The 19,251-nt window shown below is 36.6% G+C and overlaps 1 protein-coding gene across 1 annotated transcript in view; it reads left to right on the top strand.

Moving 5' to 3' along the window:
- LOC150078287 (uncharacterized) overlaps window positions 1-19,025 on the top strand; it is a 910,840-nt gene extending 891,815 nt beyond the window's left edge. The window contains 1 exon segment of the mRNA XM_090384522.1: window positions 16,843-19,025. Coding sequence (XP_090240648.1) covers window positions 16,843-17,054 — 212 coding nt within the window. The 3' untranslated portion in view covers window positions 17,055-19,025.
- The last annotated feature ends 226 nt before the right edge of the window (window positions 19,026-19,251 follow it).

Here is a 19,251-nt window from a genome sequence, read left to right as displayed (position 1 = left end):
GCATAAGCCTCGGCTTCCTTGCACCTTATGGCTAATAATAATAATAACATCAGTCATTCCCAGCATTAATAAACTGCAGTGAATAAAATTGCAGATAGCACATAAAGAGCTAAGTTGACAATAAACTCTATAGTTCACACAACCACTGTGCAATATTTCAGCACAACTGAGACACATTGAGAGTATGACTATTTGAGGCCAGGGTCAAAATACAGTCAGTCCTCGTATAACACGTGTTTACATTACACGAATTCGATCATACACGATTTATAAATAGGGGAACGATATCTTATATAACACGAACTGAATTCGCTTATGCACGATTCGCCTTTGTGTTTACAAGAATGGCAGTCGAACGCGGAATCACCCCAACTGAACGCAATACGATAGGAATGAAGAGAAGATTCTGAAAATGTATTTATGTTTTTTATATCAGTGAAGGGGAAACATATTTCACCATAATAACGTAAAAACCCACACAATTCCAGCTATCGGTATTATCGCAAATGCAATTAGATCGAGTTTACTACCAGTTTATAACAGATTCCACTAGCAGAAATGCAACTGGAAATTGTTTTTATTGATTTATGGTAGCAACCCCTAGAAATGTGCTTTAGTAAAATGTGAGGTGTTAATAGTGTATCTCTGCCTTTACGATGTTGTTTATTCAGTTGCTACACGTGCGCAGCTTTGTTTATGTGTATCAAGCGTGCCTCCTCGTTTTGTAATTGTGCTTTATTCCCTAAAAATGAGTAAAATACTTAAAGGTGTGAAAAGAAAGTGTCCTGGTGAAGACACTGCAGATTCAGAGAGAGAGAGAAAAAAAAAAGCAATATCGATAAACAGAGGCGGACTGGGTCAAAAATTCTTACCCAGGAAAATTTATAGTGGCCTCATACTATGGTTTATGGCCAAAATCAAACTGGCCTCCAGCCCACTGGGGTTTCTCTGGTAAGGCTTATGGCCAGTCCGCCACTGTCGATAGGGAAAAAATATGAAACTGTGAAACGCTTTGAGCGAAATGAAAGACCATGTGATATTGCACGTGCTACAGACCTAAATGAGGCAACGCCGAGAATTACAAAGAATGCAGAGAAAATAAAAACTTTCATAGCAGGAACAACTCAAACTGTAATTAAAATCCATTAGTTTAAGACACGAAGAATTGGAAGAGATGCAACAGCTGTCTACTCTTTGGATAGAAAATCACAAAAAACAAGTTTGCTTACAATAGAAGCAAAAGCATTAGCAATATTTTATTATGTAATAGTCGTAATAAAATACTTATGTATTTTATTACGATTATTTATTGTGTTTGGTAATGTTTTGTTTACAAATGTGTGTTCAATCTTGGGTGGTTGGCACCTAACCCTATTTTTCCCATTGGACCTGTTGTTTATATTGCGCGATTTTGCATTGCACGAGGGTTTCTAGGAACACAACTATCGTGCTATACGAGGACTGACTGTACTTTGAATTAGGGCAAAAATCACAAAATATAACCTAAGTGTAAGCCTTAAATCAGAAACATAACTTAAAGGTTATACCAAAATCAAAAATACAACCTAAGGGTGATACTAAAATCAAAAATACAACCTAAGAGTGATACCAAAATCATAAATATAACTGAAGAGCAATACTAAAATCATAAGTGTAACCCAAGTATGTGAAGCCACCATACACAAGGCTAGGACAAAGAGCCTGTTTAGTCCATCATCCACCTAACCCTGACTTCTCTGAAGATCAACACCAGAGAAATAGCAATTGAACAGGATCTTTTACATCAACAAATATGTATATTATTAATATCTCAATAAATTTGTGCAACAGTATATTGTACAAGGAAATATCAATTGTATTGTAAGACACATGTTCGTATAAATGTAAATCTTCAAGTAGCCTTCCAGCAAACCTCTGATTATGGACACAAAAGGAAATCATTCCATTAAAATGCTTGCAAATTGCAAATGACTATGCAGGAATTCTCAGTGAATTTGAACATAATGTAATAGTTGTGGGTCCAATAGGTAGGAGTATCTGTGACAAAGATGGCAGAACTCATGTTTAATGACACCAAACTCACCAATGCTAGTGCAGTACATCAAAAATATAGACATTCAAAACTGTTTCATCTTTCTTGATGACTGTATCTTACACAACTGCAGAGATACTCATAACTGTAATGTATCATACGAAACTGTCTTGAAAATATCAGTATGAGTAAAAGATGAGATAATATCATTACTCAAATGTAATAGCAGCTGACACTACCAACATGGCAACAGTAGTGTTCAGTCATTAGTCTTGATCAGTGGCAAACTGAGTGGTCCATTGATTTCAGTAAGGGTTGCAGGCAACCTCTCTCCACAAAAGTGGTCAAAAGAGAGCTGCACAAAACTGGATAACATAGCCAAATTGTATGCACAGACTACTCATAATACATCCACTAATGCTCACATGTGTGTCTAGTGTTGCTAGGAGCTTAGACCATAGATCACTAAACAGTGGCAGAATGTGATATTATTCAATGAATTGTTGTTCATCCTCGCCTGATGTAGCCAAATAGTTATTATGGTAGTGCAATAACATATGCATTTGAGTTGACTGTGGTTCAAGCTCACTTGGCTACTAAATGTGGTAATTGATTGTATTCATAGTCATAATAATCAGTTGTAAACTCCTTTGACCTACTAGTTATGCCAGAGTATGAAAAGAACATATTTTTTATGCCAAATAGACATATGCACATGTAGCAGACTGCCAAGAAATTGTACCTTCCTGGATGCTTGCATCCAACAGTCAAGAGTTCTACCAGTTCCATAATGAGGTGGATTTGCTTACCTTGCATGCCTTGGGTTACCTTATCCTAAGGGCCATTTCATTTCAAATCCTATGCTAGAGTATTTCTGCCTTCCAGGGCTGATCTTTCAAGATAACAGTACTAGTTCTAGCAGGGCCCATATTATCAAGCAGCAGTTTGAACATCATGAGGATGAAGTTACCCTTCTACTATGGCCCTCCCAATACTTCAGTAACAGAGGTTTTCACCTCCATCAAACCTGCATGGATTTGCAACTTTTTTTGTGAACAAACAGTACTAGATCCTTGTGGGATAGTCTTGTGGATTCTATGCCTCACCATATTGGGAAAGATATAAACTTGATCAAAAGGGTGCAAAGAAGGGGAACACAAATGGTAAGAATATCTCTTCTTATAAAGCAGAGTTCAATTCTGTAAGCGAAAAAGTTTGGAAATTAAGAGATATTACTGAGAAATATAAGACAATAAAAGGGTTGAGCAGACTTAATATATTGGAAACATATTTTCTTTATTTAGGAGGATGCAAGTAAAGGGACATAGATATGAATTGAGGAAAAATAATTGTAGAACTGGATGTAAGAAAATTTGACATTAGTCAAAGTGCAATCAACTATTGGGAACAAGTTGCCACCCAGTGAGTCCTGAAGAATGTCTATAGGAATAATTTACATATCAATAAAGAATTGAAAGGTTGTGGTAAACATCAATCACCTGCGAACATTCATTATAGTACATCAAAAAATATAGGCATTCAAAATTTTTGCATCTTTCTTGATTACTGTATCTTACACAACTGCAGAGATACTCATAGCTGTAAATGATTTTTACACAACTTCAGTGATGAAACATGAGTGAACACTGTACACCAGAAATGAAAAGAATTTTAATGTAATAGAAACACATTTGACAGCCACCAGCAAAGAAGTTTAAAGTGTCAACTTTGGACAAAAAGCTACAGTGATAGGGTTTTTGTTGGCCATTAATTGAAGGATACTATTATATTTCATAGGATATGGAAACAGTTAATGCCCATACATATTTTTGTAAAATGCCCACATTTTACTTATTAATTTGCAGACATTCCCCATACATCCCCCCCCATACTGTGCCCCTTCTGCTAAAGCGGTGTTTTGGTCATTTCAGCGGAAAACATAACTACTAAACTAACATAACAAACTAAGTGCTATCAGCTCCTCGACAATAATAAGATTCCTAAATTCGGTAGTGTCGAACCCTTACCCCGAACGTAGTAGCTTTCGGCCTCACATGGTAACAAATTCCCCTTGTCACTGTTGTCTCAACCCGAGATAACAATCACTATGGAGAAGTTAAGTTCACTAGTCCAGAAAAATACGAGCTGCACTCTCTCTGAAAAATACTCTTGTGTTTGTCTGGAGTCACGGCATCAGAGGAAAGTCCCCCCCCCCCAGACCAAGCTCCGGGCAGATGAAAGTTCGTGTGATAAGGGGTGATATACCCAAGAGAAGAACAGGGGCGAGGGAGCAGAGTGATGGTGACAATAGAATGACAGCAAGAGGAGAGAGAGTGACAGTTAGAGGCGAGACAGCAGCAGATAGACAGGTAGCAAGAGTCAGAAAGAAGACGGAGAAATACGGAATTTCCTTGCCGAGTCGCGCACCCCAGAGAACAATTCACTCCTTTGTATGGTAAGCCATGTTGACTCCCTTCTCCTATATATAAGTATTCCTCCTCCATAAGATGCTTTGTTTTGTCATTCTCGGATAACCAAAAATTGCCTGATTAATGTTACTCCAAATAATGCGACATCTAATATTGCCATCCTTTAGAATTCAGTGACCTTAGTACGAGCGTATATTATTGCTAGTAAGTCCAAGACTTCTTAATAGCACTATCTTAAATAGCACAATATTTGGTACTATCGCTTATGATGATTAAGTAGTCTTGCTTGGTGTACCCCCCTTCCTTCTTTGAGTGATCAAGCAAAACCCATGACACGTCGGCACGAGCGAGAGGAGAACCTCAGGCGAGGGTCCACATGAAGAACACCTACACACTCTACCTCACTGCATGAGAACACCTGAGTGGCCCCTTTTATTAATAATGTTGTAAGCCAAGCAGTTGATCATTTGTATGAGTTTGTGTTTGCTCAAAATGAATTGTCATTTCCTTTCCTGTTAGTAACAGTAAGGCATAACTTAACATTCCTTATGTATGTAGTACAAGAAAATAGAATTCTATATTAAACTATGTTTTGTTTAAACATCTCTGCCTCAGACCTGTTCTCCATTCACACGATGATCAGAACGTAGAATAAAAGAACTTGCACTGCGGCACTTCAAGATCTGACTATAATCGATAGGATCTTGTAGTGAAAGACACAACACTGGTCGAAGCTGTGGGTTATATTCCCTACATGGTCGAATAGATCTTTTAGGGCTCGAGACCATTGTCCTACTATACAAGCCACTAGGCAGTCACGTAAGTATAATGGGGTTACCTTTGGGAACATGCATGCAAAGAAGGAAAACCAGTCCCACAACATAGCTAATATCGTCCAAAGAAGCCCTAACGAGCAAAAACCAGTATAATATTTTACAACACTAATCACAAAGCACATCAGATATTTAAAAGCTGTTGGAAAAATTAGCATTAGCATTAGTAGCGGCAAGAAAGAAAGCAAATTATGCAAGAAAAACCACTTCCTATTTCACCTATTCATTCTTTCCAGTAATTCTGCGTTGAATTTATTTACGCTATCAACTTTCACAAAAACAGATAGATGTTTGTTCCTGTAATCAACCACACTTGGTTGATTACAGGAACTTGGTTGATTCACACATGAGGAGTTATTAAGGATTGAAAATGCCAAAAGATTATCAAATTATAGCAGGAAGCGTAATGATTTGTAATAACTGAGAGCAAAGTGGAGGAGAAATTGTTGAAGTTAAACATAAGAAAGGCACCTGGGGTAAATGGGATCTATCCAGTTATATTAAAGGAGGCGGCAAAGGAACTAAGCAAACCCTTAGCCATAATTATGAGAGCATCCTTGGACTCAGGGGAGGTCCCCATGGACTGCAGATGTGCAAATGTATCCCCAGTTCACAAAGAGGGATCGAAGAGTGATACAAGTAATTACAGACCAGTTAGTTTAACTTCTGTTCTGGTAAAATAATGGAGTCAACTTGTTAATGATGCATTGCAAGATCATCTAGACAAGACTGCAGCAATAATTCAGACAGCATGGGTTTGTTAAGGGAAAGTCTTGTCTGACAAATTTGATTGGATATTATGATGTCGTTACAAAAGAACTGGATGCAAAAAATAATTTTGATATCATATACTTGGATTGCAGGAAAGCTTTTGACACTGTTGCACATGGAAGACTACTGTACAAATTGGAGCAGAATGGTATTAAGGGTAAGTTGCTACAATGGATAAAAGGATAGCTGAGCAGGAGAAGACAGAGGGTGGCAATCAATGGGTGCTGCTCTTCGTGGACTAATGTTATTAGTGGAGTCCCACAGGGTTTGGTGTTGGGTCCACTGTTTTTTTGTATATTTATCAATGATATTGATGAAGGTATATCAGGCTTAGTGTTGAAGTTTGCAGATGATACAAAGGTTGGCAGGGTTGTTAATGACAGTAATGGCAGTGTGCTACTGCCATTACATTAGCAGGATCTAGAAAATTTGGGAAGATGTACTTGAGAGGTGGCAACTGAAGTTTAACATTGGCAAATGCAAAGTACTGCATATGGGTAGCAATAACCGAAGAGAAACGTATTACATTTAGGGTGGTAGAAAATGAAAAAGACCTGGGAGTAATTGTGCAGTCAGATACGAAGTTTTCTGAACAATGCAGACAGGCTGCAAGAGCAGGTCATGGGGTTTTGTTCATGATATACAGGAATTTTGCTAGCAGGGAAAAGGAGGTGATTGTCCCTCTGTATAAGCCAAAGGTCAAGCCACACCTCTGAGTACTGTGTACAGGTCTGGAGGCCCAATTTTAGAAAGGATGTAGATTTGCTTGAGTGTGTACAGAGAAGGGAAACAAGATTGATGAGGGGAATGAAGGGATCCTCTTACCAAGAGAGGCTTAAGTTCTGCAAATTGCAGCGGCTGGAGACTAGGCACCTGAGAGGTGATCTGATTGAGGTGTATAAGGCCTTGAATGGGCTGAGCATGCTGAATTCTAATGGGATTCTTCCACTTGTTCAGATTATGAACCTAATGGGGCATGAATTCAAATTGAGGAAAGACAGCTGTAGAATAGATGTGTGGAAATTTGCCTTTAGCCAGCGGGTGGTTAATTGCTTGAACAAACTTCCATCTGTCATTGTGGAAGCTGATTGGTTAAATAAATTTAAGGAGGAACTGGACAAACATTTAGAAGGTGAATTTTTTTTTTTTTTTTTTGGCTGATGCTACATAAGGTCATAAGTTTGCTTTCTTGCATCACATGCCACAATTACTATTACTATTACACACTGGCTAAAGAGAAAGTTCTGCACATCCATTCTGCAGCCATTCTTCATCAGATTGAATTTGTGCCCCCTCGGGTATAGTCGTAACAGGAAGAAGAATCCCATCACCATTGAGCTTGCTCAATGTACTCAAAACCTTAAACATCTCAATCAGATCACCCACTGGTCTCCGGATTCTGCAATTTGCAGAAGTGAAGCCTTTCTTGGTAAGATCAACCCTTTATTCCCTTCACCAATCTCATTGTCCTCTATATTTGTTCCAGCAGCTCTACATCTTACTTAAAATAAGGCTTCCAGACCTGTATGCAGTACTCAAGATGTAGCTTGACCATTGCCTTATACCAGCAGTTCCCAACCAGTGGTTTGCAAACCCCTGGAGGTTCAAAAAAGTGTTCCAAGGTGTTTGCACTAAAAATTCTGTAGTGGCATCTGCTTAGATTTACATAGGTATATTTTTATAAACTATAAAATACTTTAATATTAATTTATGCAGTTCAGTTCAAAATGTATATTTAGTTGTGATTTGAATCACACACCCTTGCATAGTGAGCATGCACGACAAGATGTTAGTTAGGGGATTGGGTGTGAACGTGCCGATACATATCACAATGTTCGGCTGTGATAAAAGAGTTATAAAAAATTATAACCAATAATAAAAAAGATAGAATAAAGTAAAATAAAATTAAATATAAAGTAAAGAATTGCCAATGAAAGAAACCACGTCTCCCACAATGCTTTATATTTATTTACTATCTTATAGAATATCGTGTTAAATGAATGTTTTCAATGCTAAATTTTTTTCATTCTCAAAGACTATTGTTATGTATATATATAACAATAATTTTATATATATAACAAAATAATTTTATATTGTTATACAATATCACTTATAAAATCGTAGGACTCGAGATATTTTATAATAAAAAATCAGAACTATTATACAATTTCAGAGAATATAGGCTTAGTGGTTTGTGATAAAAATATTATGTTGAAAGGGGTTCTCAAGTTTAAAAAATTGGGAACTGCTGCCTTATACAATGGGATAACCACCTCATTATACCTGCTAGAAATATTCCTATATATCATTGACCCCTGAGCTGTCCTGGCAGCCTATCTGCACTGCTCAGAGAACTTCATATCTCATTACACAAATATCCCCAGGCTTTTTCATTTTCCACTACGATGAGTGAGTGCCACACAGTGGGCATGTTACTCTGGGGTTATTGCCACCCATAATGCAGTACTTAGGCGCCTCCGTAGCCAGGTGGGAAGGAGCAGCAGTGCGTAGCACACGCTTCTTGATTAGACCGGGGTTCGAGCCCGTCACCACCAAATACGGAGGATGCGGAAAGGTCAGGAAATCACCACCGCATATCCCGGAGCAATATGGCCTTAGTTGCTAATGCTCCTAAAAACCAAATAACAACAACAACAATGCAGTACTTTGCATTTATCTATGTTTAACTTAAATTGCCTTTTCTCAAGTGTTAAGTGTCAAGTTGACACTTAACTTTTCTAGATCTTGTTGCAGTAGCATACTGTCATTACTGTCATTATCCACCCTGCAAACTTTGACGTTAAATCTGATATGCCTTCATCAATATCATTGATAAATATAGAAAACAGAAGTAAGCCCAACACTAAACTCTGTGGAACTCCACTAATAACATTAATCCATGAGTAGCAGTGTACATTGATTACCACTCTGTCTTTTCCCACTCAAACATCCCTTTATCCATAACATCAACTTGTTCTTATGCCACACTGTTCCAATTTTGACAGAAGTTTTTTATGTGAAACATTATCAAAAGCTTTCCTGAAATCCAAATATATGAGATCAAAATTATTTTTTGCATCCGGTTCCTCTGTGGCTGCATCATAATATCTAATCTAATTGGTCAAAAAAGATTTCCCTTTAACAAACCCACAATGTCTGAATTATAAATGCAGTCTTGTCTAGATTCAACAGAAATTAAACTAACAGGTCCGTAATTACTCATGTCCCCCTTTCATCCCCATTGTGAATTGAGGATACATTTATACATCTTTATTCATACATATGCACATCTCCAGTCTTTGTGGACCTCCCCTGAATCCAAGAATACTCTCATAAATATGGCTAAGCCTTTGTCTACTTCCTTTCTTGTGTCCCGTAATATAACTTAATAGATTCCATCCATCCCAGGTGCCTTTCTTATATTTAACTTCAACAGTTTCTAATCCACTTTCCTCTCAATTATTACAAAATCATTTAGCTCCCTGTTAGAGTTTGGTAAATTTCTCGTCCACTTCCCCAAAGAATTCCTCGTGTGTGAATGTATATGCACAATACTCATTTAGTTTGTCAATGGCTCAATACACTCATTTGCTGCCTCCCTTAAAATTAAGAGTATATGCCATCAACCGCAGGAGCCTTACTCACCTATATTCTCAAAAGATTTTTCATTAAATAATAGTGTGAAATTTCAATATCATTAGTCACATATTTTTCAACTTCCCTCCCATAATTTCTCATTGACATAAAGGGTTTTTCTTCTGTAAATATTGATGCAAAGTAACTGTTGAGTTCATCTGCAACATCATCTGGGGTGTCTAATACTATCCCACATCCATTACATACGGGTCCGATCTGGTTTGTCCTTCTCTTCTTTGCATTTATATATGTGAAGAATTCCTTATCCCCACTCTTCATTCTCTTTGCCAACGATTTCTCATAATCTGCTTTTGCCAGCCTAATCTTTTCTGTGGCACTATTACAGATCAATTTATAGTTGTTATTGGCTTCAGTACTTTTTATTGCTCTGTAACTTTTCATGCCATGTTTTTCTGCTCAAGTAATCTGGGAACTTATTAATTCATCCAACTTGGAATCCTCCTCGTGCGATATTTTTTTAATGGTATATACACATTCAAGGCTTCTTGTGATTAATGTTTTAAAGGTATAGCATAATTCAATTGTATTCACTCTTTGTGAGATATCTATCCAGTTAATAGAGACCATGTAGTACCTTAAGCCATCACAATTTCCTTTCCTGAAATTATAATGCATTCCTTTGCCTTTAACTACTGCTACCTCTCTCTCTCTCTCTCTCTTCATCATCCACCGTAGAACACCATGATCACTTCCTGCTACTGGTTCCTGTACTCTCAGCCCTATTATGTCATCTGTTTCATGGGTGATGACCAGATCTAGAATATTCTTTTCCCTAGTACTGTCCCTGACATGTTGATAAAAATAACAATCATCTAGCTGATTTAAAACTTTTGTCCCCCACGTAGACTTTCCTTCCTATTTGCTCCCATCAATTAGAGGCAAATTAAAATCATCCATAATACGACATTCTCACTTACTTGCCCATTCCATTTGCATGTAGAGGTTCTCATCATAATCTTCACACTGAACTTCACATTGGCATGAAAAATTTGGTATGATTAAACGATGAAACATGTATCGATCACAATCATTTTGATAAATATATGGAAAAATAGTATGCAGTAACCCCGAAAAGTAACGTACATCGAATTTTCCAGCTGTAAGTTGCATATTATGTAATCCTAAGGGTTTGTTTGAAGACTATATTCTATTTTTAATAGAAATATTCATGAGATAGCCACCTTTGAAATATGAAGGGGTTTTTTTTTTGTTTACATTTTATTAGGATATGAATTTCTGTGTGAATCCTTGCATTTTTATTGTATGTTGATAATGATTATATATCTTTTGATAAGTATTGTTTTAAATTATTTTTACTCAGTATGTGCATCCAAGTTTAGAAAGGCAAGTTTCAGTTGGATGTGCTATTTATATATAAATAAATTAATTTAATTAAAATATTAGTGCTCATATATATACTCTCTATAATGATTTCCACATTTATTATAGTTTGCATATTTAAATTCAACTGCACTAAGGTACTACTTGGTGTGGAATGTGATATTAAAGGTCAGTCAATTAGATTTTTGACTAGCCTATATAATGGAGTTAATGGGATCAATACTGTTTTGTTTTTCATTTGTGTTAGATTTACATATTGAATATGTCTAGATCAATCAAAAGGTTTAAGCAGGTTTACTATAAAAAATATTACATTAGGTATGAAAAATATTTTTCGTTATTAATTTTCAATGTAATCCTGATTCTTTTCATTACATTCCAATATTGCGTACAAGCACTTTTATTCCCTACGAGAATTCTTCACTGTGCACAACTAACCAAGTTTACAATACTTTCATAATGTTGTTATGATCATCAAATCTAAATGTTAATGTAATTAAATCTAAATCTGATCACTTCTAAATGCTTTTTAAGTGCCTAAAAAAATCAAAAAATCTGAGCGAGCCAGATCAAACTATAAGGAAAATTTTCTAAGATTTAACTCTTTTAGGAAAATGTACATGGATCTACTTTTTTCACATGTGGGCTCTTTGGAGAACTTACATAAGAGGTGTGGTAGTAAATTTCCTGGACTGGTGCTGTTGTGATAATCATGTTCATTGAGTTTGAAAATAAATGAAAGTGTTATGTTGTAGTTCAAACTTCCTCCAACGGATTGTGGTATAGAGATTCTCCAGTAGGCTGACTGGTTGAAAATAGCAAACATCAAATTTTACTTTAAATTGGGAAAATCTTCAACAGAAATTTATGAAATGTTAAAAGCCATTTATGGTGATGAAATGTTAAGTCATGCTAGTGTGTTGAATGGTATAAGCAATTCAAAAACAGACATGAGGATGTTTGTGATGACCCAAGAAGTGGGCATCTGCCAACCTCTATGAGGACAGAATTGCAAAAGTTCCTGAAATTGTGACAAGAGATCATTGTTTGACCCTCAGATCTGAGTTGGATATGAATACAGAGACGATTCGTCAAATTCTGCATGAAGGTTTAGGGAAAAGGAAAGCCTGTGAATAAAATTTGTGCTGCACCGTCTCATGGATAAGCAGAATTATCAAAGAACGTCATTATGCAAAGGCATCATCCAGACTTGTCAAGACAATCCTAATTTCCATGATTGTATTGTCCCTGGAGATGAGTGTTGGAAGTTTCAATACAAACAGCAGAGTGTGCAGTGGACTTCAAAATCATCACCAAGGCCCAAAAAGTTTTATTTATCCAGAATAAAGACAATACTGATTGTGTTTTTAAACAAAAAGGGTCTCTCCCCTTCAGGTACAAATTCACAGGAATTTGTACCTGAAGGAGAGAGAGTCAATGCTGCTTTCTACTCTATGGTGCCTCCGTAGCCAGGTGGGCAGGAGCAGCAGTGCGTAGCACACGCTTCTTGATTAGACCGGGGTTCGAGCCTGTGACCACCAAATACGGAGGATGCGGAAAGGTCAGGAAATGACCATCGCATATCCCCGGAGCAATATGGCCTTAGTTGCTAATGCTCCTAAAAACCAAATAACAATAACAGCTGCTTTCTACAGAAGACTATTGAAGCATATTTCATGGGTGAAAACTCAATTTTGAGAGAAAGGTAGCTGGTTCTTGTTGCACAACAATGTCCCTACCCATACTTCACTTGTTGTGAAGACATTTCTGATGAAACATGGTTGTAGAGATCAACCATCCACCCTACACTCCTGACTCTACTCAGCAGACTTCTTCCTCTTTCCCAAGGTGAAATCCCCTCAAAGGAAAGAGATTTCAGGATGTTAAGGGCATAAAGTAAAATGTAAACACTGAACTGAACATCATTTCTTTCTAATGCCTTTACTGACTCTTTTCAAAAACTTTTAGACTAGTGTTATAAGTGCATTCAATCAGGTAGTGATTACTTGAATAAAAATAAAACTATTTTTGTGCTCTTCAACCTGTGTTCTTTTTATTGCACCAGTCCAGGAATTTTATCGCCACACCTCTTATATGTTTGTTTTGAAGTTCACTTCAAACAATGAAATCATTAATTTATGAATTGTCATGAAATTTTTATGGTATGTGCTGCCAACACTTATCTCTGTTTCTCAGATTGTAGGCCTGGTTTAGAATTTATGGCAATGTGAAAATGTGAGTAGCTTTGAAAATCAGAGATAATTGCACCTGTTGACGTTGGTTGTCTAATTTTGAATTGCAAAAGCCAAACATGAGTTTTGCTTCACTAATATGTTGCAGACTCATAAGAGCTAAAATTCTAATTTTTCAATGGTGCCTTTAGTACAACAGGACACAATCATGGCTTAGCAGTGTTATAGTAATAGTAATAGCCATATAGTGCAAGGAAGTCACAGGCCTTTGCTGCACTGGCTGGGGGGGGATAAGAAAATACAAATTATTTTCTTCCCTCCTCACATAGTTAACTATCCAGTTGGCCTTTGAATTTATTCAACCTGTCAGCCTCACCTACCTGTGAAGGCAACCTGTTCCAGCAATCAACAACTTTCTGGCTAAAAATCTAGCTATACACAAACACTAAGTCTTAATTAATTTATACAGTAATGCCAGAAGTGTCATCAATAAAATGAGTGAATTTGAACTGCTAGTTGGGACAAGTAACGCTGTTACTTTACTAACTAGCATAATAGGGCTTATGGAAACATGGTGCCACCTGGAAAAAGGGGATAATGAGCTTCAGTATGGTATGTACAATGTACTTAGGAATGATAGGGCAGATAGAAGGGGTGGTGGGGGGGACATGCTTCTTATCAAAAGTAGCCTGAGCAGGAAAAAAGCTTTTCCAGATTCAGACATTTCTCATGCTAGTATAGAATATGTATGGTGTGAGACAGTTGGAAGCAAAAGTATAATGAGAGTGGGAGTAATCTACAGGCCAGATGATTATGAAGGTTATGATGAGAATCTCTACATACAAATGGAATGGGCAAGTAAGCATGAATGTCTTATTATGGGTGATTTTAATTTGTCTCTAATTGATTGGAGTAAATGGAAAGGAAACTCTACATGTGAGACAGTTTTTAAATCAACTAGATCATTGTTATTTGTATCAACATGTCAGGGAAAGAAAGTACTGGGAAAAGAATATTCTAGACCTGATCATCACACGTGAACTAGATGATATAATAGGACTGACAGTACAGTAACAGTAACAGAAAGTGATCACGGAGTTCTGTGATGGATGATGAAGAGAGAGAGGTAGCAGTAGTTAAAGGCAAAGGAATGGGTTATAATTTCAGGAAAGGAAATTATGATGGCTTAAGGTGCTACATGACCTGTATTAACTGGGTAGATATCTCACAGAGAGTTAATACAATTGAATTATGGTATACCTTTAAAACTTTAATCACAGAAGTCTTGAATCATATATACCATTAAAAAAATACTCCACGAGGAGAAATCCAAGTTGGATGAATTAATAAGTTGCCAGATTACTTGAGTAGAAAAAGATGGCATGGAAAATTTACAGAGCAATAAAAAGTACTGAAGCCTATAACAGCTACAAATTGATCTGTAATAGTGCCACAAAAAAGGTGAGGCTGGCAAATGCAGTTTATGAGAAATTGCTGGCAAAAAAGAGAGCAAAGTATGGGGGATAAAGAATTCTTCACATATATAAATGCAAAGAAGAGAAGGACAGATCAGATTGGACCCTTATGTAATGGACATGGAATAGTATTAGATACTCCAGTTGATATTGCAGATGAACTCAACTGTTACTTTGCAGCAATATTTACAGAAGAAAAACCCTTTATGTCAATGAAAAATTATGGGAGTGAAGTTGAAAAATATGTAATTAATGATATTGAAATTTCACATGATTATTTAATGAAAACATTTTGAGCCTACAGACAAGTAAGGATCCTGTGGTTGATGACATATACCCTATAATTTTAAGGGAGGTGGCAAGTGAGTGTATTGAACCATTACAGCTAATTATGAGAGAGCATCACTGGACTCAGGAGAGATTCTGTTGTATTGGAAATGTGCCAATGTATCGCCAATACATAAAGGCAGTTCTAAGAGTGTAGTGAGAAATTACCGACCAGTTGGTCTAACTTCAGTAGTAGAGAAAATCATGGAGGCAATGAACAAGGGTGAAATTCAGGATGATTTGGATAGAAATGGAATTCTGAAGGATATGCACCATAGTTTTGTAAAGGGAAAATCACATTTAACAAATCTGGTTAGCTATTTTGACAGGGTCATTCATCAGCTGGATTTAGGGAATAATTTTGACATTGTTTATTTAGAAGCTGGAACATGTTGGAATCACGATGAAATCCTTAGATGGATAGCAGGATGGCTTCAGGGCAGGAGGCAGAGGGTTATGATAAATGGCTATTCAGATTGGGTTAATGTAAGAAGTCGGGTTCCCCATGGATCAGTATTAGGACCGCTGTTGTTTTTGATTTTCTTAACTGAAGTCAATGAAGGGATAGCAGATGTGATATCTAAATTTGCAGATGATGTAAAGATCAGTAGAGTTGTTAATGATCGCTGCCAAGCAGAGCTTCTTCAGTGTGACCTAGATAGACTTCAGGGATGGTCACATAAGTGGCAGCTATGCTTTAATTCAGCAAAGTCTTACACTTGGGGAACAACATCCCCAAAATAATTTATACACTTGTGATGTTAAATTAAAGGCAGTAGCGGAAGAATGGAAACTTAGGAGTTACGATGCAGTCAGACACAGAGTTCTCTGAATATTATAGACAGGTTGCAAGGAAAGCCAATGGTGTCCTATCAAACATTTGCTAATAGAGATAAGAACATCATAATCCCACTATATATTGTTAGACCACACTTGGAGTACTGTGTTCAAGCGTGGAGACCGCACCTAAAAAAATACATCAAGCTTCTTGAAACGGTTACCTGTCTTTGGACCATTTCAAGCTTCTTGAAAATGTCCAAAGACAGGTAACTCACCTGGTAAGATTGGCAAAAGAGCGTGCATATGAGGAAAGGCTTCGATTATATGGGTTACACAGTGTGGAATCTAGCCACCTTAAAGGAGACATGATCAAGGTGTTTAAGGCTCTGAAAGACAAAGTAAAATGAATGAGGACAAAATTTTCATGGTTATAAACAATTCCAGTAATTAAAAATTACTGGAATAAGTTACCTATATGGGTGGTTGAGGCTGACAGTTTGGGGAAATTCAAAGATCAGCTTGATAGTTACCTATGGAAAGAGGAAAATGCATAAATTGTCTGTTTCTTTTTCTTTTTATTATTTATTAATTGTTTATTTTATTTTATTATTATTATTATTTTAGTCTCTCTTTTTTTTTTTTTTCTTTTTTTTTTTTTTGGCTAGTGCAGCATAAGCCTTAAGCTTCCTTGCGTCATATGGCTATTATTAATACTAATACTAATTATTTTTTTGAATCACCTTTGTAGAATAACAGTATATCACTACTTTATTGCTATAGTTTTTGATTTCTTGCTCTGCTTTTCGGTTACTATATATCATTAATCAATAAATGTATCACATAGATGAAGATTCTCTTAATTGGAATATCATATTTTTATGTCATGACTCACTCATATATACTTGTCTGTCCACTAATCTATGACATGTAGAATACAGAAATTAATAATTCATTCTTTCTTTGACATCATCTGCTAAGTTTTTTTTTTTTTTTTTTTTCTCATAGGTCATCTGAAATCTCCTCATCATTCACCTATTACCTCAGAAAGGCGGATTAAAAGTCTCAATGAGAGCACAGTCGATGAAGTGCAGATTTCAAGGAGGCAAGTGTATAGTGAAGGTGAAACAATCTCCGACGACGATGAAATTAAGGAAGCAACTTCAACAGTGTCTAAGCTCAAAAAAATATCATTCCGTAGATTAAAAGTATGGAGATGAATATTTATCCATATCTTTATCTTCAAACATTTCATAAATGAACTTTGTCAGTGTAGTGTTCATTACCTGGCTTTTGAGGTTCCCTACACTTCAAGAAATCATTTGTCATATTTCTGTACATTGTATATGATTCCTTGGGGCGTTGTTCAAATCAGTGAGGCAAAAATATACATTTGATCTTTTAAGAGATCGTTGTTAGGCTGACAATCCTATTTTCTAGTCAGTATTGTTTTGTAACTGCCACTAAGGTGGGATATGGTGCTTATGCTAAAAGCAGCAGCAAGAGAGAGAGAGACATTACTTTCTCTAGTATTTATTGTGATTCAAAATTTAGTTTGCTATAAGACGGACTGTAACTTTTGATCATAGGCTCCTGGTGTTATGACTTGTTGCAGTGTGACTGCAAAGTATTAAGCTTGTTGATGTATAGATAATGTAGTATATTTACTGTCAGCTATAAATGAATCATATTTTAACATTTTCTTGCCCTATTAGAGATTTTCTGTCAGTTCTGCAAACTTGACCCTTATGTTTTTTCTTGTATTCACATCCATCATTTATTGTAGATACCAATGTGTTCATAGTCAACTGCATGTTGTGTACCTAATAGAATCGTTTTATAGCAACACCAAAGATGAACAATATATTAATCTTATAGCATGCAACACTCACACACCCATGCATACACTACACTACACTACACTACACTACACTGTCCTCCAACATGCATTGGAATACTGAGAGAAAGAGACTGTGGTTTGAAAAAAGCAGAATTTAATATTTGGTGGCTATTGAAATCTTGAGATACTCTGAACAAAATTTCTATATGCAGACATAAAAACTTTGTACCACTGGTCTTTAAAGACAGCTGCTTGCTCATTTACAGAAATTGAGCATCTTGATTTGATTTTCAGTTGCTCTTCCAAAAAATCCTCCAAGTGTATGCTTGGATTAAGATTGTGCTCTGAACTGTCCAAAGAGATTTTCCATGGCAGTTATCCTTGGATTACTGCATTATTCACTGAGCTATGTGCATGGGGCATTTTCATTGTGAAACAGGCACTGCCTTTATGCAATTCCTACTATAAGGGTAGAATTGTCCAGAGTGTCATGATAGACATCAGCATTTGTAGTTCCATGTAAAACAGCCAATGAAATGCTAAAATACTAAGCTCCATGCAACACTCACACACCCATGCATACACTACACTACACTACACTACACTTTTTGACAGTCTGGGCTAAGCTCATTGGCAGTTCCATGTAGAACTGCCAATGAAATTGCATTGCAGTTTCCATTAAATTATTCCCTGTTCGTATTGAAAATCACATTCACGCATGCTAATATAAAATATATAACCAGAATATATAGACTGGAAGGACCAAGTGCATTCGTATGATGTGTGGATTGTGAAGCCTGAGTTGCCATTCCATGTTACTCTCTACCAGTGCTGAAAAGTCCATGGTTTTCACTCTCTGCACCATATACTGGTTGGAGCTGGTTGGTTTGGGTGTGCGATAATATTACTCTCTGTCTTCCACTGCCATGCAATGCTTCTATCAGAAATGATTTAGATGACCTGCTTACTCTGCTATCTGATGAACAGACATATCAGCAGTGTGGCAGCCTAACTATGAAGGATGTCTGGAAAGTAAAGTATAAATGGGTATAATAGGAAAAGAAATGGATATGCACAATAGAAAATGTTATTTCTTCACTTGTAGGAGTAGGAGTATGCAGTAACAGCCAGCAGAACATTCTATACATATTCATGTTAGTAAGATGTGGCAGCAATGATAGAAATGTGCTCAACCATTGCTGAGGTTTGGTAGCTATGTGCAGTGTGCCCCATGATAACTGCATATATCCATACAGACCTAGCAGTGGTTCAAGCAGTATGGTTCAAGGGGCATTTGTTGCATCCAGACCCCCCCCCCCACCATTTCTAGTTGCAACCCTGGCCCATGATTTATTTGGCTCATATATTTGTGTGGTTGTCCACAGTTTAGGCACTTGTTCCACTGGTGGAACAAGTGCCTAAACTGTTGTATTATTTATGAAGAAAAATAAGTTATGATGACTCTTCTCTACTCACTGCTATTCCTGTGTCAATAAATGAATTAACATAGTGACTTTATGTACTTTACTTTCTGAACATCTCTCAAATAACAGTTCTTTGGAAGGATCTACTCTTTC

Source organism: Mastigoproctus giganteus, chromosome 11, assembly GCF_048544385.1.
Source record: "Mastigoproctus giganteus isolate SK-2022 chromosome 11, ASM4854438v1, whole genome shotgun sequence".
NCBI classification, from domain to species: Eukaryota; Metazoa; Arthropoda; class Arachnida; order Uropygi; family Thelyphonidae; genus Mastigoproctus; species Mastigoproctus giganteus.
The sequence above is the reverse complement of the archived record's forward strand: the minus strand, read 5'-3'. Positions and strand labels throughout refer to the sequence as shown.